We start from the raw sequence: 25,862 nt of genomic DNA, 5'->3' as shown, positions 1-25,862 counted from the left end.
CCTGTCCCCTGTCCTGTGTCCCCTGTCCCGTGCCCGCGTGCCACGGGGCCGATCCCCGCAAGAGCGATCCCGGGAGGGGCGGCCCCAGCTCCGCTGCGCAGGCACCCACCGGGCAGCCCCGCGAGGCCCCCGTGCGTGGTGGTTGCCATGGAGACGGGCGGCGCATCCCGGTGAGGGCGGGAGCGGGACCGGGACGGGGACCGGGATCGGGACCGGGGGAAATGAGGGCAGATCCCGGTGAGAGGTTGAGGGGAGCGCGGGCCGCTCTGGGCAGGGCGAATGAAAACGGGCCGCGGCGGTGGAACGAGCCGAGGAGCCCGAAGAGAGACAGCGCGGGGGGAGAGAGCAGCCCTTGGTGTTCGGGGTGGGCTCCGGGCCCTGCCCGTCGTCCGATGTTCTCACCCTGAGTCAATGAATCATCTCCACATTTATTTTACTTTTTGTATCGCCTTGGAGGCAGAAAACATATTTCGACATTGAAATCCCTGTAACCAAGTCTCACATTCCTTTATTTTCCTAAATAAGATCTGGAAGCATGTACTTACCCATTTGCTCACGTCAGGGTTATTCCCCCCCCATTTCTGTCACTTCCCTCACACTGCCAGAAATTCAGGTGCATTTTCAGAGCACTTGAAGTGATTTAGGGGAAGGAAGGTGAAGGGAAAGGAAACCTTGAGAAACCTTGATGGTCCCTGTCCCTTTCCCTTTCCTTCTCTTCCCATCCCTTTCTTTCCCTCCCCCTTCCTCTCTCGATTCCTCCTCTTTCCTCTCCTTTCCTTGCCCCTTCTTCCTCCCCCTTGTTTTTTTTTTTTAATGAGCACCTTGCTGTCCTAACATTTCTAGCAGGAGGCAGAACTGTGTAAGGTAAGGCCATACCTATTTTGCTTTTCAAGAGACCTTTCTTTGGTAAAAATGAAGTTACTTGTGATTTCTGGCTCAGCTGCTGCTCTTGTGGATATTCAGAACCTCTCTTTGCCAATCATTTGCCACACAGACCTAAAGGAGATGTGACATTCTCAGCTATGCATTTTATCACTGGAATTCACTGGAGTCTCTTCTCATGACTCCAAGGAATGCTGCACAAAATACTGCTCTTGTATCCATTTTCCTTTATCAGGCAGCAGGGTGGGAGAAATGAACATCCAGGACTCTCACACAGCAGAGGGAGTCCCTCTGGAGCAGAGGGAGCAGAGCAATCCCCAAAGGAGCATGAGGCCAGACCTTTTATACAGTTGCTTTAAAAATGATTACTTGATATGTTTTTCTTTCCCTTTATATCAGCAGGGACAGAATGTCATCCAAAACTCATGGGAGAATACTTCTTTTTAAATTATTATTAATAAAGTTTAATGAGGGAGTTCAGCAAACACAGCAGTGCAGGGTGATGCCAGTGGATGGTCTGAGGGGCACTGTGCTGACACTAAAATCCAGAGCAAGCAGCTCATATCTGTAGTGTTTGCTAATTCACAGACAGTGGTTTCCTTCTCAAGTCCAACTTAACACAGGCCCAAACCCTGCTGGCTTGGCACATGGATCTGCTGAGCAAGGATGTGGATGTAAAAGAAGATACACAGGAAGAGCAAAGCAGCAAAGGGGCTTTAGAGAAACATTCCAGCTGCCAGCTGCCTTGAAATATATTAATATCCTGAGTTAATCCTCTCCTGGTCAGAAGCTGCTAATGGAAAAGAGGAAAAGCTGTTGCATCCTCCTTTGTTTCCAAATAAGTCCCTTTTTCCTATGAGAGCTGCGTGTGCTATTTTTTTCTTCCAAAAATGCTGCTGTAGTCATCTGTCACAGCTATCTCCCAACACATCTTTTTTCACCATATTTTTAGCATTATGACTCCACATCTAATAGATTATTCTTAGGTTGTTTAGACTCAAAATATGGATAATGGATTTCTGAAAAAGATAAAAATGAGTAAAACATTGAAAAATATTTTATTATTACCTGTTGACTGAAGACCCTGTCTGACTTTCTTGATGTAAAATACTGCATGTCCACTTCTATAATTGATTCCAAGGTTGACAAGAAAAGTGATGGGTTTAGTGTATTACACAGATCATTTGTGGTTTGTTTTTGTTAAAGTTTTTATCAGATTCCTATCTCAAGTTGTTACATTTTTTTTTATAATTAAGATAAAAGAGAAAAAAAAAATCTCAGAAGCAAAGGGATGAAATCACTTCCTTCTTTGTCCTAGGTGACCACCAAAAGCCCTGCTCAGAGGAATTAGATGTAAGTGGTTACAAACAGTACAAGTATAGTGAACATATTGATAATATTCAGAATCATTACTTTGCTGTTATCTTTTCCTGCCATGATTTAAACAAGCTTCTTGAAATAAATCAGGATGCCTCTACCATTACCTTGGCTGATCTGTATCTTCATCCACTCAGGAGTTAGAAACCTTATCACAACTGCCTGGCTTAGGGGAATTTACTCTCCCTTGATCCAGAGCAGTATTATCCTTTACCTTAAATACTTCTGTCCCTCCCTGGTACCTGCCCTTCCTATGGATTTATTGAGAGCAGTCCCAGTCACTGCCCTGTGCACACTTTCTAATCTCACCCCCAGGGAGAGCCCTGTCCTCTTCCAGCACATTTCAACACTTGTGCATTAAACAACTTCCTGCAACAGACAGGGACGTCAGGAAATAGATGTGTGAAATCTGAGTTTGTTTTGAGTTTGAATCTTCTGTTTGTTTTACCTATTCTGTACCAACAGACATCAAATAAACCTGCACTGAAAAGTGGCTCTTCTTTTCTGCCAAGTGAAATTAACTTCATGGTCCACCTGTAAATTACATATTTTCTTCAAAAAAACAACACAAAAAGGAGGAGGACAAATGATAACTGCTACAGAAATGTTATAGCAAGTATGAATCTTTTTAAACTGTTGCTTATGAAATATCACTGATTCCCAGTGATGCAGAGCAAAGCTGTATCCAAACCTCTTTAATTTTCATAGGATATGGCCATGTCCTATGCTAACAGGGACTGCCTGATGTGTTTCCTTGGCATGCTTACAGGTTGGGCTGTAATATTTTGCAGGCTTAGGATATGTTTATGCAAGGGTTTTACAGATGGCACAAATCCAGTTGTAGGTAGAGCAGCCAAATTAAGATTCTGTTAGTGGCTGTTGATACTTCCATTGCAATGACACTCAGGATCTCAGCCACCTCAGACTGCAGCTGTGCTACGTGTTGTACAAGAAATACCTGGTTTGTATGTACAGGCTTTGGAGGGATTTCCAATGGCATATCAAAACATTACAATTCTCAGAGAATTTCCCCATTGATGTGCAGGTGTTTTCTTAGGTATTTTTGGATTAATAGTGAACTTTCACTTTTCCTTAGATATGCTTTCACAATATTCCATCTGTAGGCAAGGCAGAGGGGTGCTTAAGTGTACGTCAGAGCAGTTTCATGTTTGAATTGCAAGTTAAAATAAAATAATACAGAAAGTTAAAGATTGTTTACCCAGTCCAGATATTGGTTCTTGTTTAACTTCCAGCATCTTAAGATGGTAACTGTTCCTGCTGAGAGGGAACTGGGATGATAGAAGTGTGAAGGCTACAAAATAATATTGAGGAATGATTAGAGCATGAAAGTTCACCCTCTGATACTTTATAGGACGCAGATTTATTTTTTTCTTTTGAAAAGGCACCTTTCTTCTGTCCTTTCCCAAAGTCCACTATGAACCACTGCTCTCCCCTGAACTGAATAATGAGGCACCTCACCCAGTTTGTGCCCTCCATACCCATTCCCTTCTCAGCCTGTCTACCCAGATCTGCTGTAGGAGGGACCAGGACCTCTTTGTTTTGTGAAAGTTAAACATTCCCACTGTCCCTGAATGCAGCCATTAGCAGAGCACAGCTCCTCTTATAAACAGCGTATGGAAGGTTATAAACAAAGCCAGGGAAGTATATGTAAGGCTGCAAATAAGGCTATTTTGGGTCTACCTTTAGTTTAAACTACTCTTACTGAATTACTAACACCACAGCATTTTTCTGATTGGTATCTTTTATCTTTGTTCCTCCTAGCAAGAACACAGAGACTAAACAAATGGAAAAAATCACTCATCTGGAAGCTCTGATGTTTAGTGCTGTGCTGGAGAGCTGTGTGGATCAACTCACAATTCTTGGGTATATCATGCCAGTTCCACATACGGACAAGACAGACATCAACCTTGTATGTGTCACTGCTTAAAAAGATGTATATCATATATATATTTTTCTTTGTCTTGGTTTTATATCTTTTACCAGCATTTTTAAAAAATTAACTCAAATATATTTTCTGTGATTCTATGACTCTTGGGTTAAGAAACACAATAAAAGTTACCTAATTTAAATATTTATATTGCAGCATCACTGAGAAGCCTGGGTCAAGAATTTGTGCAAAGGACTCTTCTGATCCAAGATGAGGTTCCTAAGATTATAATTTTAAAATCTCAGTGGTTAGACAATAAGCAAAGAACTGGGGAAAAGGAAGTGAAACATATGTAGGTTCTTCTGTAGATACAGAGCTATTTTAAAAGTAGAAATGTATAGGTTATTTCAAAGTACTCAAAAGAGATATGGAGAACAGAGAGTTCCTAATGCTCAGGCAGGGGTTTGTTGCTGTGGAGGAAGGTGTTGTGACATTTCTGGTAGCTGTTAGACATAGGAATCAGGATGGGACCATCCTGAGGGGTCTATGGCTCTAAGTACTGTGCTCTATAAGTGGCACAGCAGGCTCTTTCCAGTTCTAGCAGGTTTGAAACCTTTTTAAGATGAACTCAAGAAAAACATTCACAACCAGGATGGAAATAAAAACCGGCATCTGAGTTTTGACATCTAATGATGTTCACTCTGTCTAATGGACCACTTAAGAATGCCAGAGGAAGTTAAATCAAATTTTTCTACGTGCTTCCTTTCCATATTACCTTCTCAAAAAACCATGGCAAAGGCGCAGCAGCAGCTGGAGTTACAGTGAATTTCAGGGCGGGAACGATGCTGAGACTGTGCCATAGAGGGCACTGCTCCCCTGAAAGACTCCTGGGAGCCGGTCTCAACTGTTCCCAGAGGATGCTTCTCCCTCTCTTACACGCCAGCAGCAAAACACAGAGAAAGGGCATATCTCTGGGACAGCAGAAGTTGTCCTCTTCAGACACACAGACTCAGGTTGATAGATCTACTGAAGGGACACGTAAATTACAGAGAAAACACCTTTGCTTTTCTCTTCAATCACAGATGCTCATTTTCACCAAGTCACGTCTTAGAACATAACTTTCTCACAGGTTAGAAACCCTACTTGTGTTCTTAAAGATTTCAAAACAATTTGAGGAGGAAACAATTTAGAAACAAGAAAATGGCTTAGGGAAGCTTCTTGCTAACTTTGGTGCTCTGTAATTTGCTACTCCTCCCTGTTTCTCAGATTACATTTGGCTGTTTTCATTGTATTTGTACAAGACCGGTATTTGCAAAGTACCCTGGAGTCCTATCAGGCAGACAAATCAATGGCATCTTCAAAGACTGACATCTAAATTTCAGTTGATGACATTTTTGAGAGAATTAATCTCAGTGTTGGCCAGCACCTCATTGATTTTCCAGACTGGATGCTCTTGCACATTGCTTCACACAGTGCATGCCCCAGAGGAAGGCAGCCTTTCTATTTGCTGAATTTTGGGCAACAGACAAGCACTTAGGAGACTACACAGATGGTAACACATGTAGTTTACAAACTTCTTGCTTTCACGTAGTTATTTGTTGATTATTAGTGTGTAAGTACCCACTGTTTACAGACAACTCAGTTATTGCCTGTCTTGAACTTTCCCAGACATAAAAAACATCAATCAGAACATTCATAAAATCTACATGATATTAAAGCAGCTTGTTTGCCAAAATTAGTTCTTTCTGAAGTACAGTTGTCACCAACCAGCTATTTAAGCCCTTTTTTTTTACTAATTAACAATGCAATTTTCATTGGACAGTGTATGTTTTGTATATGATTCATTTAATGTAAATTTAACAGTCCAAAAATTAAGCACACAGTCACTTAGCCTCCTTCTGTAGTCACTGATGAGTCAGGCACTGCCAGAGGCTGATCCATCCCAAGCCAGAGCTGTCCAAAACACTCAGCACGAAGCAGTTCCTTGCAGTGCCCTCACAGACTGCAGCAGCACCTCCGACCTCTGACAGAGCCTTGCTTGACTTGCCTGACAAGTAACTTTTGGAAGTACTCCTGGCATCCACAGCTGCTGCCCTGACCACTTGTTTTCTCTGCTCTGCTGGCACAAATGTGTGTGTGGTTGTGGAAGGATCTGGACTGAGAACTGGTGCTGCTAAAAATAACTTTTTTTTTTCCTTTTTGCTGGAAAATGTTTCATCACAGTGAGTTCTCTGTCTGCTTCCCCAAGCAGCCGGGGTGGGGAGCAGGCAGCTGTGGACAGGGACGGGGCTGGCAGGGTCTGTGTTAGCTGCAGTCAGCAGTGCTGTTAGGAAGTGTTCAGCCACAGAAATGCAAGCAAGAAAATGTTCTCTTTTAATGTCCCAGTGTATTCACCTGCATTTTATCCATAACACATAAAGCAGAGAGTTTCCTAGAAGCAAGAGCTTAGCTGAATTTATAGTGTGCTTTTGCATTTTTGGGGGCTTTTCCTTTTTTAATGAAATTGTACTCAATCACAAGATAACTTTCCATGAAGGAGAGAGATGCCAATATTTTGAATTTATCCTTTGAATTCCTGTTATATTTCCTCTGCTGTTACTCTCTCCAAAAACCTGCTAAGCAGATAGCAGACAGAAAGTCTATTGCAATTATTTCCACACAGCTCTAGTTATAACAATTATATTGTAGGGAAAGGTTGTGGTGACAGGCAGTGGGAAATGTCTAAGATGGAGAGAAGGAGGAGGAGAAAAAGGCTAACAGTTTGTAAAAACTGCTGCAAAAAAGGAGGGAAGGACTTGTTCTCTGTGCCTAGAGACCAGGACAACAAGCCAGGAATTCAAATACTGTTGAGAAGAAAAAACTTTCTTATGGTAAAGAAAATTGTGAGGTGCTGGCATTGACAGGAGGGTGTGTAGCCTCCACTGCTGGAGGCCATTAAGAACATGTCAGATTAAGAACAGTCTGAGCCATCATCTCTTGGAGTGGATGATTCACCTTTTTAGGCCTTTTCTAGTCCTGTCATTTTAGGACTTCTGAGCTCATAAACTTCAATGAGCTACACTGTGTGCTCAAAACTAACCAACATAAATATTTCTGATCTTCCACTCTTTGCAAAATGTAACATGCACTATCAGCTGTTCTCAGTATAGCTTCATTCTAGTTAATTACTAATTTTCCTTCCTATCACATAATGTTGCAGAGGGTTTGGTTCTGCTGTGCAATGTGCAAGCAGGTCTCTCTTATTCCCTTTTCCCTCTTTATTCTCTTATTTCCCTTGTCCCCTTTCATTCACATCCAGGAAACGAAAGAAATTATCCAGAAGGAGCTGGGTATCAACTTCCCAGAGCTTATGTCAGCAAAGCAGGAGAGTGGGCAAACAGTCCTGGAAAACACCGAACAAGAGCAGCAGCAGGGGAAAACTGAAGATGAGAAAAGCACCCAGCATTCTTCCAAAACCCCCAAGAAACACATCACTCGGGCTCTAGAGAAGCTCAAAAAAATTTATGCTGACAGGTGAGTGAAGCACCTGTGAGGGATGCTCAGAGCTGTAAAGTTCTCAGTCTATCTCTTGAAATCAAAAATACAAATTCCTTGCTCTCCCACTGCCAGAGTACATCAGTCTCTGTCTGAAAGGAGTTCCTCTAGGGATAGGAGGGGTATCCTTCATAGACCATTTAGTTCCAGCCTTTGCTTGCTTCTGGATGCTACCTAATGACCAGTAGTTTATTTTGAATGGAGCTATAAAACATCACCCCTTTGATAATGGTTGCCTGGGTAGAAATCATGCCAGGCACTAATCAGTGCTCACATTCTGGTACCTGGCTTCAGGTTCCTTTAGCTGATCCCACATACAAAGGGAGATCTGAGCCTTGTTTTTGAACTCAGTCATTCTGCAGGGCACACAGAGCTTCTCTGGCAGTTATAGCCATTATAGAAAATGTATATAAAGACTAAAGATTTTCTTTCTTTTTTAAAACAGACTTTATTCCTGCACCTAAACCTGTGCCCTGATTTGCAGAAATACCAGCAGCCTTTGGTTTGAAAGAGATTATGCAGCTGAATGCTCAGTATGCATTTTTCTGCATCCTGGCTTCTGTCATTTAATGTCATTTCAACAGTGGGTTTAAAGAAGATTCTAACACAAATGAGGAAAATGCAGCTAAAATGTAAAAGCCACATGCATCATGACATTCAATAAACTGGACAAGCCCATGTATTGCATGGCCAGGTCTCATTTTCCAAGATCCACCTGCCATCACTACTGCAGGCCAGCAGCCTTCTTAATGGCAACAGTCTGGCACAGCATGGATATGTTTGTGTCTCTTTGCAATTTCCCAGAGTAGCATGCAGGGCAGCATTTTAAATTATAAACTTCCAGCAGCTTGTAATACTGAGTTCTCCAGATGTACAATAAACAGATACCATGGGAGAAGCACTCCTGGGGTTGATAGGACATAAGACCAGAAAATGGATCTTTTATTTCCCTACATTTTACTGTAAACAGTAATGGATACTACCAGGACCTGTAAAGTATTGTGTTCCTTTTCTTCTTGGCAGGCAGTATGCAAGTGATGTAATTACAGTCACTATTAAAAAGATGGAGGAATTGGGAACATTTAGTAGCTTAACAGATGCTAATGAGAGAGAGAAGGCAAGAAAGGGCAAGTTTTATGACATCCTCATCAGGTCAGTACCATGTTCAGTTCTTCCCTGTTTAAATGCTGAGAGCCATTCCCACTGAGTACATGCTGAAAAGGAAATAAAACCCAATAAAACTAAAATACGGAAGGGATACCTTTTAAAACTTGAATTATTCTGTTTGCTTTGCAAACTGCAAGTTTTCCCCTTAAGAAAGAAACGGTGGATGGGTCTGATACTGATCTGAGCTAGGAATTGCCCAAGCTTTGACCACAGCGGACACCAGTGGCTGAATTAGTGCAAATGCCTCATTTCAATTAAAACATAATGTGATGTAGGAGCTCCTTGATCTTTAACTTCTGTCCCCACTGAAAGCCAGAGCAGCAGAGAATCTGTTCAAATCAGGGCCAGCAACATATGGCCTTTAGGTTGTCTGATGCCCAGGAGAATCTGCTCTGACCCATATGCTAATGGGCTCCCTTTACCCAGCAGCAGTGAGGGGTTAGCACAGATGGTGACAGAGGTGTCTTATTTAAGGCTAATCCACCAGCCACTGTGCTGTGATTCCCTTCTGTCCCAAATCTTCCAGGGTACACATTTGTTATAATCTCAGCTCAAACTTTTGAGCTCTAGAGGTTTGGGGTTTTTTTAGCATGCAAACCTCTGATTCAATCCCAAAACTGTCAGAGAGAATTGCAGACAAATATTTCACCACTTTAAAGCTACCTCAGTGTAGCAGCTCAGGCCCATCATTGAGGGTGCACAGCAAAGCTGCTCTCAGTCATGATTTGCCAGGAGTCCAACCTACTGGAACTGCTCTTGTGGTGACTCAGGGATCTGCCTCCAGGGCAAATCCCCAGCTTCAGTGCAATGTGTGACTTCAAGCATGAAACACAACTCTTCCACTTCCACTGCCTAAAACCAAGGGATCTATTGTTTATCCACGGAAGGGACAGAAAGCAAGAATGAGATTAGCAATTGGCTGTGGAGCAACTATCCAATACGGAAAGGTAGAAAAGAGCAGACAAATTATAATCAGAAAGGACATAATCCTTTTTATCCCCTTCTGTCAATCATATCTAGCTATGTTGTACTATACATTCTTTTCATGGAATGAACTTGATCTGTATTTCAAGATAATAAATACTTGCCTCATTTTGTGTAAATACACTGTTCTGAAAGCCACCTGCAGTGAGATGATGGGAGACTCCTTATCAGGAGCTTTTGTTCATCAGTCACCCAGATAAGGACTCTGAAAATAAAATGCATGTGTGATTGTAAGGTTGGAAAAGGATACAAAGTTTCAGGGACTAACTGTAGTATTTACTGGTTTTAAAACTAATCATAAGCATAAAATCTAAGAGAAGCACTCTGAGTGAAATAAGATAATAATACCTATAATATTTACTGCATCTGTTTTGTTTTAGACAGATGAACACTTCTCTAGCTTTTGGTCTTCACTTGGGTCCCTTCATGATCCCAGAACCTGGGGCAGTGCTTTTTGGAAGATTTTAGGTCTGATATGAAAGAACAACATTCTTATACACATAATAACACCATTTGGCACTCTCTGCTGCTCAGGCTTGCTTCTGCATAGAATCTCAGGCATTTTTGCCTAAATGTAGAAACTGTGACTCAAAGACAGGCATCTTCCATCTCCGCTATAATAATTGCATCATCCTCAAATCCATTCCAGGCCTTCAATAAGAGCATCCCCTGTTTTTTTGGCTTGTTCTCCCTTTTGTTCCCATCTGCCTTGCTCAGTCTGTGCACCTCTTCTTTCAGGATTTACTGACCAAGTCAGTAGTTTTGGTGAGAAGTCTTTGTTTATCTTACCACAACATATCAGGAGACAGGAAGTTCCTCTTCTAGGTAAACAGCTCTTGTCTTTTTTGATATATTCAAGTGATTGTATTTTCCCACCTCAGGGAGGAAAAAGGAAAGAAGGACATAAAGGCACTCCAGAAACAGCTGCAAGAAGTCAAGAAACGAACTGGTCAAGACCTTCAGGTGAGAGCACTTAGCACTGGGCATCTTGCCAGGGGGAAGCCTGTTAGGAAGCTGGCCTCTGCTGCCCAGCACTCAGGGAGGCCATAGCCATACACAATGAGCCACTTAGGAGTGCAGGAGCAGAATAATTACAGTAAAGATTTGTATTTGGAATAAGCCCACTAATGACTTCAAGAGCAGTGTCTGATGGTTTTCAAATGGGAGCTCAAAATGCTCATAATCATGAGAGACCGTGGTCAAATTAGAATATCCCAAAAACTCTGCTGGGAGTGACAAAGCACAGATACTGCTATCAGTAAGAAAGAGGTTATCTGCAGATAACAGTATCTAGGGTCCTGTCATACTCAGTCATGACAGATCATTTGGCACAGAAGGAAGTGTGCCAAAGGGAGTGAGAAAGACACCTATCATAGGGGCAGGCCATTTTTTTACCTAAATTTTCATCTGGGGAAAGTGTCATTCTATTAATCTATTTTTCTAGGCTTGCAGACATTAGAAAATCCCAAACATGCCTACACAAGGGGAGATCAATATTATTGCACATATGCTGTCAACTTAATCTTTCTGGAAAGCTTCAGCTCTTCTGTCTGCATCATGCAAAGGGTGTGTGCATGCACAGTAAATATGGGGCATTCTGGAAATATAAAACTTGCTACACTAGTGCAGATCAATGGAATGGCTTATCACTGGTCACTTTGATGCTCACCAGACAGCTCAGACTGGATGCTCATTCAACATGGAAATGTAGCCTGGCCCTGCTGAGGCAGATGTGTGATAGCAAACAAGCAGAAGGCAAGCTGGGGCAGAGCTGTACAGGGGCTGGGGGAAGGAACAAGAATCTGACACTTGGTTCAGTAGTGAGCAAGAGGACAGCAAGGGCACCTGAGGAAAGAATTGGTGTCACTGAGTTTTGTCTTTGGACAAAAGTGTGGAGAGTAATCAAGCCAGGATATAGTTGACTACAGAGAGGAATTTTAAGCTCCAGACATGCTGGTGAAGTTTGGTTTGTAGAACACAAAGATTTTGTGTTGGCAGCCTGGATGCCTACACAGTGGAAAGTTTAATTGTAAATACAGGGGTGACATGTTTGCTTCTCACACTGTACCTTCTCAGTCACACTCTGATGGCTTCTGGAAAGTTCCTGCTCTCCCACTCCCCAGGCTGGTGAATGTTATGAGGTAGTTCTCCATCTGTGTAGTCTCTTCAAACCTCACCATGTCCATGCATACAATATACATACTCAGTCCTGGTTTAATGCCTTCCCAGGGGCTGTAATCATTCTGTCTTGTACCAGCAGCAATGTCCTGGCACTCCACAGTCAGGGGGCCACTTCTCTGTGTCCTGCCCTGCATTGTAGCTCCTGTGCTGTGAGGGGGAGGGGGTCTTCTTTTTGTCCTTTCAGTGCTAATTCAGTTCTTGGGTTTTGCCTCATCAAGTGGGATTTGCACTTATCTGCGATTTTTTTTTAATATTTCAAGCTTAAAAGTCCTTTTCTGATCTTCCTTATAGCTTCAGCTTTGATAAATCAAAGACAAGACTACTTTAAAGTACTGCTTTCCTCCTGTGCCAAAAATAATGGTGTCTCACTGTGTCTCCCAAGGGAGAATAATTTCTATTTGCTTCATATGGGATTTTCTCATAGGCAGTTTTACAGACACTTGCATGATTTGTCACCTTGCCAGCTAATTAAAAATAAAAATACAGCTTCACTGACTTTGGAGTACTTTGAACAGCAATAATAATGCACAGACCTGTAGACAAAAGCCTACATGGCTGAGAAAACAAAAGTGAGCAAATCTAATCCTGGAACTAGAAAAACACGGCCTTTGTCTCACTCATGTTGCTGTGAATTTGTATTTTCAGCCTTTCTACCTCTTAATAAGATGCTAATTAATAGTGTATTAACCTGCTCAGCTCATTTTTCTTTCTAATGGAACACAAATCAAATGCTAAATGTTCTTTATTTTGTTTTCTCTTGGAAAGCCCTGATGTCTCTAAAGGAGCTGAAATGGTGCATCTGGTTTTGCTCTTACCTCTCTGTGCAGGAGCAACACTGGTAGCTCAGGCTTGGCTGCAGGGGGTCTGTTTGCTGCTGAAGTGTTGATTTCCTAGTTTCTATAAAAATACTTTCTCTGGTTTCCTGGACAAGTAACAGCAGCCTGTGCAGCTTTTGAAACATATTAATATCATACAGGATTATGCAGCGTAAGATAAAAATTTAAAAATGTAAAATATAGCATTCCTGCATTGTTCTTCACCTAAAGACTTTTTATGTACTGTAGGTTTTGTGTTGTACTCATGTTATACATGTGTGCAGGTAGTGGTGTCATTTTATAACAAGCAGTGATGTTACAGCTACCAAACAGACAGAAAGCCAAGCCACTGCACCACAGCACCACTGAAAACAGACCTGTAACTTTAATTCTTTGTCAGTTCTCATAACACACCCAGACCCACTGTATCAGTGCATCACTTAGTCATGCTTTTAGTAGTAAGATTAAAACCCATCATATTTCTTCCCTTTTCCTCTCCCAGGAGGACAAATGCATCAACAGTGTTCTGTGGAATGTTTTAAACACATACACACACCCACTGGTGCATGTTTCTACTGGAGATATGCACAGGATAATTACAGCAGAAGGCACAAGTTTAGTGATGGTCCTGAGCTTCACTGCTGGCAGGGCCCCAAGGAGCACTGCAGGACCTGGAGCTGGTGCACTAAATCCAGAGGGGCAGGGTTTTCCATAGGAGTGCTGCTGCCAACAGGTCTGCTCCCTCTGCCAGCAAAGTGCCCCTCCAGGGGCTCTCCTGCAGCTGCTGGCATCGGTGCTGAGCTGGCCAAGGGCTGCAGAAATGTTCTGCCCATGCCCTGCTGTCCCTTGGGCACAGACACTCCCTGAGGGTGTTGTGGAGCTGGGACAGTGATGCAGGCAGAGCCCTACTGAAATGCCTGCAGGGCTGCTGCTCCCCTGTTGTGGTTTGAGGGGACTGAGCCCAGGCTGCAGCAGGTGTGTGGATCCAAGCACATCTCCAGGCCCTGCAAGCTGAGATGCCACAGCTGCCAGGGAGAGCTTTGAGCTCTGAGCACTCGGTGTGGGAGCAAGGCAGAGCAGGGCCTCTGTCAGCACAGAGCACAGCACTCCTTCTCCTGCCAAATGGGCAGCATTGCACAGTCTGAGGAGAATTCCTCAGACTGTTTACTCCTGGGGGCTATTTTTGTAACCAGCTGTATTTTATGACTGTAAACACTAATTGCTGTGGAAGAGCTTGGTGGCACAAGAGAGATAAATCAAAGCAAATGAAAACACAGGAGTGTGGATAAGGTTTCCAGCTAAGTGCAGCTGCTTTTGCAGCCAAATAGCATCTGTGGGATGACTCCAGTGGCACCAGGTGACAGCAGACAGGCCTCTGAGCTGATGTCTGTGAGCCGAGAGATCAGAGAAAATCAGCTTGTTTACCTGCTTGTGAAGCAGACTGGCTCCTGACAATTATTTCCTGGGTTTTGATCTTGGTCTCTGCCAGTTTTCTGATAGTTTTGGATACAAGGGATGATTTGGTTTGGCAGATTCGATGCTGAAGTCATCCCAAATAAGCAGCCCAGAGATTTACTGCATCAGCTATGAAAGCATTCCATGTCCTGGCGTGGACCTTTGCTTATGATAAACCAGAATGAATAAATATTAATTCATTTTCCCAGTTATTGTCCCTGAAGTTTGGGGAACAGCACATTCTGCAGATGGTACCCACAGCTAGTGGGCATTTACTGCTGCATTTACTGCCTTCAGCTAAATCCCAGACGTGCCCCAGCTCTGCAGGTCCTGCAGCAGGAGCTGCCCTCACGCCTGCATTCCTTGGCCAGGCAGATGCTGCTGTAAACCACCAGTGGGTTTTGCATTTCACTTCCTGTCTGCTTTGGATTGTGTAACCAAGCCCCCAGACTCCCCACCTCTAACCAGCGTGTTTTACAACACTGCAGACCAAATCCAAACCACAGACATGCCATTCACCAGAGAAAACAACAGAGCAGGTGGGCCCCCATCCTGGCTGAGGCCTGGGGCACGAGAATCAAAAGCACTTTTTTCTTTAATAAATGTGAAATGAAAAAGAAAATAACCTGGTGAGAAGTTCATGCTCTGCCCCAACTCTCTGAGTACTTTGTAACCTAGGCTGAACCCTTATTTTCTGGCAAGTTTGCAGATCTTGAGCAGATAGCAGTAACACATTGGCATCAGCAGTGTTTGACTTCCCTGAGCCTTAGTGCCACAAAAAGTTGTGGGTTTGCTTTTTTTAAATTAGCATCTACTCAGTCTCTCTTCTGGTTCTTCAGTTGAGACATGATTCTACTATGACCCAGGAAGACAATCTCAAGATAGAGTGGCACACTCACATCCCCTGCCTACTGACCAGGAACACAACTCCTCCCAATGGCCACCAAAATTCCATGCCAGGGAAAATAAAGGCCATGACCAGAAACCTTAAAAAGGCACAAACAGCTCATGTCTGTAGCTGTCTGCAGTCATATGATGATACAGCCATAGAAATAGTATCTGATGTTTGAAACATTCAAAAACATGTGAACATCTTTGACTCCACAAAACAGCATCAGCCAAGGCCCCAGTTATCCTGAGCCTCATAAATGTACTCTACTCTTCCCATGTATGACAAGGGGTGTAGAAGGAAGGACTTTCCTTTTAACTGTTCCAAACTCTTCTTATAAGGAGACTTTTTCCAAATGAGTCATGCTGCAAGGGCTTTCAAACACAGCACTATTGAACTGGCTTCTTTTAGTGGCATTTTTCCATGTTTACACAGCTAAGGAATGTGAGGTGCTTCAGAGATGAGATATGTGGGCTTCAAAAAATGTCAGCACTGTGGTATGTCATCTTCAGCTGTGGAGGTTTGGCTGATGAATATCAAACCCACCACAGCATGGCAGGGAGGCAAAGAGAAAGGCTGTAATAAAAGGAGCAGTTGGGTGCATTCACATTGATCTTGCATAATTACACAGGAAGCTTTGATGACCTTTTTAACTCTATAAAAAAGTCTTCATTTTGCAGGCATTTGTCCCAAATTCCAACCCCAGGGTAATGAACCTTTATCTGCTATTCAAGTAAATTAATTAAAAAGGAGTAAACAGAACAGCAATCCCAAATTAAGCAAATGCACTTTGCTTCCTGAGCATGCTCCAAAAGCTGGACAAACCACTCAGGATTCTGGCCAATGGGAGAACTCTAGGGAACAGAAAACTGAGCTTTCTGCCCCAGGAAAGCTCAGCTCCATTGCAGAGCAAGGCATGGGGAGAGGCTGGGACCTCATAGCCAGCTTTTCCTTGACACTGCTTCCTTGCCCTGGGTGTGTTTTCATAATGAAGTGGGAACCATCTACCTGGTAACATTTCAAGAAAGAACTGTTTGAAAATACGAGCAAGTCAGCATTAGATTTGCACTTGTTCCTAAGGCTGTGTTTATACAGTTGCTGCATAACTAGAAAAAAAATAAATCCAAGGAATAGAGTATACTTTAGGATAACAAACTTTGGCTTTTGTGGGGCTGAGACATTACCCTCCTCTTACATATGCTCACTCACTGAGATAGTCTAATGCAAGGTGTTAGTAAAAGTAAAGCCTAACTTTAAGTTGCTAAAATTCTTTGGCTTTTTTTCATGTTTATCCTAAGCATGACTGAATCAATTTCTTGACCAGAGAGCAGGCCTGCCTTCTTGTCTCACTCTGTTCCTCAGTCTGCTCTCTCCAGAGGCAGTCACTCTTTGCTGATGGGTTTATTGCTGTCTATATGGGTTACAGATCAAACTAACCTTTGAAATGCTCCTTAAAATGGAGCAACATTCAGGTGAAAGTGAAGCCTATAGCTTTGTCTCTTATGACCTTATCAGGGAGTGGAGAGATTAAGAAAGGTGAGCTGACCTCAGTCTCCAGGCTTGCTTTTGTGCTGCTTTTGTCTCCACTAGAGCCGGGATACGGTTATTGGTCGCCTCCAAGATAAGCTTCAAGAGACCACGGCCAAAGTGGACACAGAGAGCAACTACATGAAGAAAAACACAGATCTCCAGATCCAACTAACCCAGAAAAAGTGCAGCAGTGCAGAGAATGCCCTGGAGAAGGAAATCCAGGTAAGCCCTTCTCCATGGCCCATACTGAAAGGCCTCTCCATCTATCAAGGGAAGAGCCCTCCCTCACTCCCCAGATGCCCTCTCTGTTCCTCATTACAGTCACCAGCACAGCTGTTTGAGCTGGAGCAGGAAACTCAGTGGGGTCAGACACCTTTATCTCTTCTATTGTTTCTCTGTGTGATGCTGCAATCAGCAACAACAAGGATGGCATGGCTTTAGGAGACAGGGAATGCTTAAAGCAATGCCATGGCCAGAAAACCAGAGCCAGAAGTGTATCCAAAGAGGTGGTTACAAAGGTATTAGCAACCTGAGCTCCCAGCAGTGCCCCCAGCAGATTATACAGATAGACCTGCTGCTGTGGCCATAAGGACTAGAAAATTGTCTGGTTTTGCAAGCATCTTTTTTTGATTGATCAAGGTCTGATCTAATTGTCCCTTTTTCATGGATGGCCCAGGAGCAAGGACTGCCTTGGCTGATTTTATCACTGGGAAAAATGTCTGTGGACTACACAGAGCTCCAGCACTTGTTACTCAGCTTTCAGCAGCAGTGTGTGCACACATACACACCAAAATTGTCTCACAGGTGTTCTGTCTGCTCTGATCACAGAATTTAAAGAGCAAAATTGATGAGGAGATTCAGCTTCACACGGAAACTGAAAATTTCCTCATGCAAGAGTATCAGGTATGTGTGACTGTCAGCCAATGCTTAAAATAGCAACCTATAAACACCATATCATTGATTAGTGCCCAAAGGAAAACAGTTATTGCTCCATCAAATGTACCAGGTTCATGACTGCTACAGTTTGAATGATTACTTGTCCTCAAATCTTAATTAACTCAGCTCTCCAAGGCTTGGGATTTCCCACATACAGATATATTTCCTTAAAATTAGGGTTCATGTAGTGAATTACATTATTTATTCAGGTGTTATGGATTTTTCCTCTCTCTGGGAAAAATCCTCTATCCTCTCTAGATAGTTGTATTTGGCTAATTGGAATTTTATTTAGACCATACTTGACAGTCACTGGGGCTCCCAGCACCCCAGTGAACAGCCCACAGTAAGGGCTGTGCAGAGGGGAGGGACACTGGGGAGGGAATGACACAAACTGCCAGTCCAGCCTTATCTGAGGAAGAATTGGGGTTGGATCATTGCTAACCCACAACTATTGTACACATTTTCAGCAGTATGAATGTCCTTGTGGTGTTGATTCAGAGGTTCAGAGCATTCCTATTATTAACAGTGAATAACTTGACAGTGAATAATGCTGCAAAGCCTTTCATAAATGGTATGATGGGAAGAAAACCTGGACTGCTGCAGGGTACCTGAGGCCACTGCCAGTACAGAATTTAATAGGAGACAATATCTCTTTAAAAATGTAATTTGAGGGCAAACCAGTGGTGTATCTTGTGAGCAGTTGGACAGTGTGCTCTGCTCCCCAGAGCTTTGGTCTCATCAATGCTCCCAGCGAGGGGACTGCCCCAGCACATGCTGAGCCTGGCTGAGCTCCAGCAGCCGGCCCAGCAGCAGCCCCTCAGTGCTCAGACAGCAGCTGCTGGCTTTGCAGGGGCCTGCAGACAGGAGGATGGCCATGCCCTCCATCCCCCTTGTGTGTCCAGCTGTGATGCTGTAATGAGATTGATGCTTTTCCTCAGATTATTTTTCCATGGAAGCAATCACGGTGGTTGCTATGGAGAAGTTATTGGTGAATAGGAGGAAGTCATCTGGGTGACTGTTTCAGAAACACCTGCCCTATTCATGAACACAAAGCCAAGTTCACAACCTGAAATAGTGTGAAGTGCTCTCCCCTGGGACCTTATTCCTGGTGTGCTGAGCTTAATCCAGAAAGTGGAGAGGGAGTCAGGCAGAGGATAAAAGCTCTCCCACTGACAAACTGTGCTTTTTAATTCCCCCCTCCTTCAGTATACACACAACAAATGGCTTTTGGCTGTCACTTGCTTCATCAGAACTGCCTGCACAAAATAACTGCCCTGCAGTAATTTATGAGTAGTCTTAGGGGTTTGATGTTTTCAAGATGAGAAAGAAACACTGACCATGCACAATTTACAGGACTCTCACCCCCATCCTGAAAGCAAGCCATGTAATAGTAGCAAACCTCTCACTTGTGCCCTCTTTGCACCGTGCTGAGCACCACTCTCCCCCATGCAGAAGGTGAAAGAGAAGCTGGAATACTGGATAGAGAAGTATCAAAAAGACACTGCTGCAAAAGATGAAGAACTGGATGATCTAAGAGCATTAAAAGCAGAGAACTTGGAAACAATGCAGAGATTTGCCAAGGAGGTAAGACATCAGCATCTCAATGTTCAGCCATGCAAAATTGCATTGGGCTTTTTCCTACACTCATTTGGATAAGGAACCAGGACCACAGAAAAAAAAAATCAGTAATTTTGAGGCATAGGCTGTGATTATAGCACTTGTCTTGGGAAGACAATGGCTGAGATGTCATCTTCTATTTGCCACCTGTGACATTAAGGAGGGATGATGATGATTCCCCTATAGTTATTTTCAAATACCAGCAAGTAATGAGAGAGCTACTAACAGCCTTTGTGAGGGGCAGAGGTACTGTCCCATCCCATCAGTATGCCTCACCTTACTTTGCTGCCTGAGTCTGAATAAATCTGCTCCTTCTAGGAAGATCAGGATAAGACAGGCTGAGACTGGAAGCTCATCCCTTCCTGCAGACACACATTCCCAGCTGCACAGAGCTCTGTTATCAGGGAGCTGATTCTGGGTAGAATCATTCCTGCCCCACTGGGTTCTTGGTTAACTGCTGCTGAGCTCTGATCACAGCAGAACAGCAGCACAGAACAGAGAAAAGCATCTAGAAAAATGTGTGCTTTAAAACCAGAAGGAATTTACTTGTAAACATTCCTTACCATCCGTGGCTTGGAAATGATGGGATGGAGCTGGATGCTGCCCTGTTTGTGGGCTCATTTTTCACACTGTCATCTCAGTGTCCCAAGTGTGTTTGTAGATCATCTGCTGCTTGGCCTGGGGGACCAAGTATCCTCCCCACCAGCAGCTGCTGCCTGGGAAGCCATCAGCCAGCCATTTTACAGCACAGGATCAGGGGGTTAATTACATCCAGGCTGTGAGAGGTTTCACTTTGGCAGCAGCTCCAAGTGCCTGAGGACTGACAATGGTAATGAGCAACATTTGCCATCTGGATTTAGGAAAGATCAAATAATGGAGGTGGGGAGGAAAGCCCCCACTCACACATTATCCCTGGGCTGCCCTGGAGCTCCCTGGTGCAGAGGGACACCACAACCCATGGGCCTGAGCAGTCCTGGCAGGGCTGTGGGAAGTGTGTAGCAAGGATGAGACCTGTAGGGAGCAGAGGGAAAGAATCCCTGCACCAGGATCCAGGTGAGCCCTGCCCTGGCAAATGGCTGGGTACAGTGAGCCCTGAAGGCTGGCTGTGCAGTTTAGGGGATGTGTTTGTCACGGCTTTTGCCATCCCTGTGCTTTCCTGCAGTGCCTGACATTCCAGACCACCATCATCATTGACCGGACAGACAAGGAGACCAAGAAGAAACAAAGAGAGCGGGAAGCCCTGGAGCTGAAGAGTGCTGTGAAGGTAGAGGGGAGCAAAGCTGAGGCAGTGCTGCTCCAGCAGCAGCTGGGAGTTAATAATCTGCCACAGGCTTTGTCCAGACAGAAAACAGCCCAAAAAAGCTGGCTGGTGTGTGGTGGCACAAGCAAAGGACAAAGCCTGTTCTTTTTGCTGAGGCACACTCCGAGCCAGCAGCTGACTGCAGGTTTGAGATGGGAAATGGAAGGGGAGCAGCCAGTCTCCTGCAAATATCACTGCACAGGTGATACAGGGAGGGTCACAGGGTAGTGCCCCTGCTTTCCTGGCCACCAGCAACAGGTGCCCTCAGCCCAGCTATGGATGCTTTGCACAACTAGCACAGGCCCAAAGGCTGCTGCATGGGCTGGGGGTTCCCTTCTGTGGCTGGGAGCACAGGAAAGACTCTCCAGGCATTGAGCTGTACCAGGTACCCCAGCAAGTGATTTCCCCTCAGGCCTCTCTCTCCCTCACTTGCAGGTGCAGGCCTGGTGGAAAGGTACAATGGTCCGCAGATTCCTCGGCCCCTACCAGGAGCTTGAGAAGTATTTGAAGGGAAAAGGAGAGAAGGAAACAGGCAAGGAAAAATCTGGAGCAAAGAAGAAAAGAGCTAAGTAAAGAAAGTGGCCACAGATGTGCTCCAGGACTGCTGCTGGGCAGGGCACTGTGGTATGTCTGACAGGACAAAATAAACCATGTAACAGAGCTTGGGCAATTCTGGAAAATGCAGTTCCTGCAGACACAGTTATAGTGAAGCTGCACTTAAGATCTTAAAGCTGCCCTTGTACAGCCTTTTTTCCCAGCAGAAAGGGGATTTGCATCAAAGCAGTGAGAAACACTATATCCCCTGCTAAGACTTTATGGAAACAAGACAGTGGGAGGTAATCTGTTACCAGCCCAGTAACTCAGCAGCATGGAATGCTCTGCACCCAGACCCTCCTCTGCTGCCCCCAAAGCACTGGCTGTGGCTCTGGGTCAGGTAGAGAGGCTGAGGCAGCCCCAGCTTGACTCCCTCTGTGCTCTCCATGCCTCCAGTGCTGGCATCAGGTCAGTAGGGAGAACATGGGCAAGTCTGCAGTGTAAACACAAGTGCAGTCAGAGCATGCAGGTTTCCATTCCCACAGTCCTGCACAGTGTCAGTGCACAGACAGAATAGCTCCATATACCTTCTGACCAAGGAAAAAACAAGGAGCTATAGAGAGATGAGCAAAGGATTCTGTACAAAATCAGTCTCTGGAAAGGCTAAAAATACCTAGGAAGAAGCTTCTGATGTCGCTGCAAAATATGTGTAAAAATACCGTGATTTTCCTGTCCTGGTTAACTTTGAAAAGTAGAAAATCAAACAGGTCCATCTAATGCAAACTGGGGTGATGTGGAAGGGGAATAAACACCTGACACAGAGGATGTGATGTTTGTTGGTGCAACAGGAAAACAGCAAGAAGAAATACTGCAATTCACGTAAGTTTTAGAACTTTATTTCAAATACCCATGGTTTCCTTTTATATTATCAATGTGCTAGAAGTTCACACTACTGGCAGAATACAGGCGATTTAAAATATACAATATTCAGACACATTTATATGTAACAGAAATGATGGAATGTATTTACAGACATACAGCATGGGATGAAGCTTTAAAATCCTTTACTCTATTACTTACACGTTTACACTGTTTTCAGAAATAACAAAATTAGATCACTTTGTAGAACATCACAATATCTATACAAAAGAATTTTCTGATGTCCAAATTCACCTTACAAGTCTTCTGTTTCTAAAACAGTTTTTCAAAGAACCATGTATAGTCATAAAGGGGTAAGAATACCATTTGCTATCCTGCTGCTACCAAGGACAACAGAGGTGCCCTGGTGCTGTGAAGAGCTGTCCTGGTGGATTTAAGCAGGGCCTTTACAAAAGACTCTCCTTCTAAAGGGGAACCCCCAGCTGCTCTGCCCTGGCCTCCCAGTGCCATCAGGGGCTCCTGAGTGCCCAGGCTGCTCCACCTGGAGTGTGGGACCTTGCAGAGCCTCAGACAGTGCCCAAGGCTCACCAGGTTTGAGGATGGAGTGTGGCACCATGGAGTCAGTGTAGGAACACCTGCACCAGTCAGTGCAGGAACACTGAGGTGGATCCCTTCCACATCCTCCAGCACAAATGCCCCAAAGAGGAAAGAGCATCTCTTCTTTGCTTTAACACACAGAATAGAACTTTATACATGTTTTCTTTCAAATACTCTTTTCATGGGATACAACAAAAATTGCACATAACTACTGAAAAATCCCAACCCATTTTGCAAGAGAGAACTGAAGTGGGTTTTATAACACATTAAATAAACCACATGATGAAACTTCAGGTTTGGATTTTTGTCCAAAGCATCTGGACAAGATTTAGTGCTTGCCAGCCTGAAAACCTAAGATTACAAATGTCAAACTAACACAATTACCTACACTGAAACTCCAGAGTGAATGTTGCTCACAACAAAGTACCTGGTGCCAGGGACCTTCTGCCTGCCTGGCCTCCAGCCACAGGTGGCCATGAGCCACTCAGGTTGTGAGCCACATGTGGCAATAGGAAATGGCTCGTTCTTGCAGGCCAGACTCAAGAAAAACACCCCAATAAAAACTACTGTTAATTAAATGACAAAATTTCCACCAACCTGAATACTGTTAAGTTTCACTTTCCTTAAGTGCAGGAGCAATCACCACACCCTCACAATTCCATGAAGGGAATTGTTTTCTTCAAGCAGGGGTATTTAAACAGCCCATGATGGGTGTGCTGGTAAATGCAACTGTCCCTGTAACAACAGGTGACCCAATGTGGGACACCAAGATGAAGTCAGTGCCTCCCTCCCTCTCAAATTACGTGCAGAGACAAACACACCAGGAACACTCTGACTGCGTCTGTGTGGTGTTGCCTGTGAGTGGCAGCATCTTCCCCTCAGCAAACTGCAGCAGACACTTCAGACACCTCTGTGTAACTCTGTGGGAATGACCAAGGCTCCTCACCAATGGCATCAAGTGAAACACAAAAACCGCTTAAGGGGGTGAGAATGCCTGTGTGGAGCTGCTCTTCCTGTGGGTGCTGTGAGTTCCTGGCACCTCCATTCCCTGCAGGACCCAGGGCACTGCATTTGCCCAGCATGAGGAGGTTTCTCTTTGCAGCTGGGCACTCCTAAACACCTCCCAGGTGTTCTTCACTTGAAATGTGACCAACCAATGCCAGTAAGAAGCAACTGGGATAATTATGAAAAATAGGGGATTCAACAATCACCACAACAGCCCTTGAAAGAAATACATGAAGCAAAACAAAATGGAAACAAAACTGCAAGTCAAAAGGGGGGAAATGCAGCTAAGACCAGTCCTTGGCAGTCCCATAGCAGGTTTTACTTCTGCAAAAATGACTTTTAGCTAATTTGTTTCCATTTCTTCTTCCTTTATCTGCATAAAATCCTCTCGCTATTCTGCTTCAAATATATCTCAGACAGAATGTGGCTGATGCCTGGAGTTGCTTTCAGAACATGTACCATGTATTAGTAGCATTATGTTCAGGGACAAAGGAACCACATGGGTGGAAACTGGGTTCTCTGAGGCCTTTTTAGGGGGCGGGGGGGAAAGAATTGTTAATTGATTTGGTAGCAAGCTTGGCCTTGTCACTAGGACCAGAGCATAGAGATCTGTCTTTATTTTGCACATCAGCTTTCCAGGAAAATGCAAAATTTGTCAGCTGCCTCTCCCACTGCTGTACTGTGAATTTCCATTATGTTATGCAAAGAGGAATCAAATAACAGCAGTTCTGTAAAACCAGCACATCTCTCTATATAAACTCCAACTAATAAAGGGCTTTATTGAAAGCCTTGTCTAACCCTTCAGAGCTGCCTTAGCACAGAGCTGCTCTGACAACACCCAGCCCACCTGGGGAACTTGAGAACTGTGCTCTTAACATGATCCATTCTGTGCCTGCAGGGGATGCTTCAGGCCCTCATAAATGTGTTAGCTGGGAGGACTTGTAATGACCAGCAGGGCAGGCTGGCACTGTTCCCACTGCAGGGAAGTGCACGGGACTCTGGTGATCCCACAAAACCACCGGAAGGGGATGTGAGGACAGGGGCAATCTCCCTCCACTGCTGTTGGAAAAATGTTCAGATAAAGACACGTTAAAACCCAAACAGAAAGTGAACCCAGCATGAATGCTAATGGGATTAATCCCATTTGAACAGATCTTAGTATCTTTTACTAAGGTGTTTCTGGCAGAAAACGTGTAGTAATTTTTCCATTGGGAAAAAAAATATTTTTTTTCTTTAACTTTTAGTGATGAGGACCTACCAAGGCAAGAAACAGCTGTGTGAAGCTTGACCATTATCAAATACTGCAGGTTAAGATTGTGTGATGCAATTTAAAAAATATTCGAACAGAAATACCCATTCTTTGGAGGCAAAGAAATTTCATTTCTTTGCACCCTGTGGGTAAGGAAAGTAATTTAATTCCCTGTGTGCCCACTGCAACAACACCCTTTTTTTTTTTTTTTTTTCTTCCCACAAATTCCCCTAGGAATTGCTTTCCAGACCCTAAACCCATTTCTTCATCTTGCAAGGTCCGTTTCTACAGCTGGCTCCAACAGCCAGCCACTAGAAGTCCCTGCTCTCCTCCCAATGAACTCTCATTTTTTAAATAAGGGGCAAAAAGATTGGTAATAAAAATGTTCCTGGAAACTGTTGTGATCTCCAAAAAAATGGAGAAATGCAGTAAAACATTCCTGTCAGGAATCACGGAAACTCATTTCCTTAGAACAGAGCTCTGTGTGTTTGGATGCACTGCATGGGCAGTAAAGTCTTCAGGTCCTTCTGCTTAGCCAAGGTGACCCAAAAGGTCCCGGAGGTCTTTACACAGCAGACAAGTGGTGCAGTGGCTGCTGCTTTGGGGGTGCCAGCTCCAGGAGCGCCTGGACAGTCACAGCTACCTGTGTCAAACCCTTCTCTTCTAAAATATGCAGAGGCAAACATAATTGCTCCTGAATGGGGAACAAAACAAAGACAAAAACAAAATGGATGAAAACCACTCAACTGAAAAGAAAAAAAAATTAAGCAAAAGGTGACTGAAATATGAAATGTTATGGACAGGCAGCACACACACATAAGGGTAGGACATGAGATTTCTGCTTGTGGCAAAGGAACCATGACCTTGACTACTCAAGAAAGGTGGCCTTGGGCTAATCCCTTGTGTTCTTTTAATAGAAAACTTTGTAAATAAGAATTTGAAAAAGGATTGTGGGAGAAAAGGGGAATAGCAAATTGTCCTCCATCTCTGCCCACACTGAGATGGCAGCAGTTTACGAAACCAAAGTAGATGAACTTGAGGAG

The 25,862-nt window shown here is 44.0% G+C and overlaps 2 protein-coding genes across 6 annotated transcripts in view; one reads left to right on the top strand and one right to left on the bottom strand.

The window, feature by feature from the left end:
- The first annotated feature begins 112 nt into the window (after window positions 1–112).
- Window positions 113–23,167, top strand: IQCG (IQ motif containing G). Of its 5 annotated transcripts, none has more exons than XM_066556966.1 (11): window positions 131–170; window positions 2,201–2,235; window positions 4,042–4,189; window positions 7,446–7,660; window positions 8,705–8,833; window positions 10,714–10,795; window positions 16,763–16,924; window positions 17,531–17,605; window positions 19,091–19,222; window positions 20,418–20,519; window positions 20,991–23,167. In XM_066556966.1, exons 3-11 carry the CDS (start codon window positions 4,064–4,066, stop codon window positions 21,126–21,128), a joined length of 1,161 nt encoding a protein of 386 aa, XP_066413063.1. In that variant the 5' UTR covers window positions 131–170; window positions 2,201–2,235; window positions 4,042–4,063; the 3' UTR covers window positions 21,129–23,167. The 5 variants fall into 5 exon arrangements, with proteins under 5 accessions (XP_066413066.1, XP_066413063.1, XP_066413065.1 ...); XM_066556965.1 differs by lacking the exon at window positions 131–170 and adding an exon at window positions 2,725–2,875 and having other exon boundaries at window positions 2,163–2,235; XM_066556969.1 differs by lacking the exon at window positions 2,201–2,235 and having other exon boundaries at window positions 113–170.
- LRCH3 (leucine rich repeats and calponin homology domain containing 3) overlaps window positions 21,970–25,862 on the bottom strand; it is a 61,649-nt gene continuing 57,756 nt past the window's right edge. The window contains exon 23 of the mRNA XM_066556964.1: window positions 21,970–25,513. Coding sequence (XP_066413061.1) covers window positions 25,385–25,513 — 129 coding nt within the window. The 3' untranslated portion in view covers window positions 21,970–25,384. The remainder of the gene's footprint in view (window positions 25,514–25,862) is intronic.

The sequence above is a fragment of the Molothrus aeneus genome, chromosome 10 (genome assembly GCF_037042795.1).
Source record: "Molothrus aeneus isolate 106 chromosome 10, BPBGC_Maene_1.0, whole genome shotgun sequence".
Taxonomy (NCBI): domain Eukaryota; kingdom Metazoa; phylum Chordata; class Aves; order Passeriformes; family Icteridae; genus Molothrus; species Molothrus aeneus.
The sequence above is the reverse complement of the archived record's forward strand: the minus strand, read 5'-3'. Positions and strand labels throughout refer to the sequence as shown.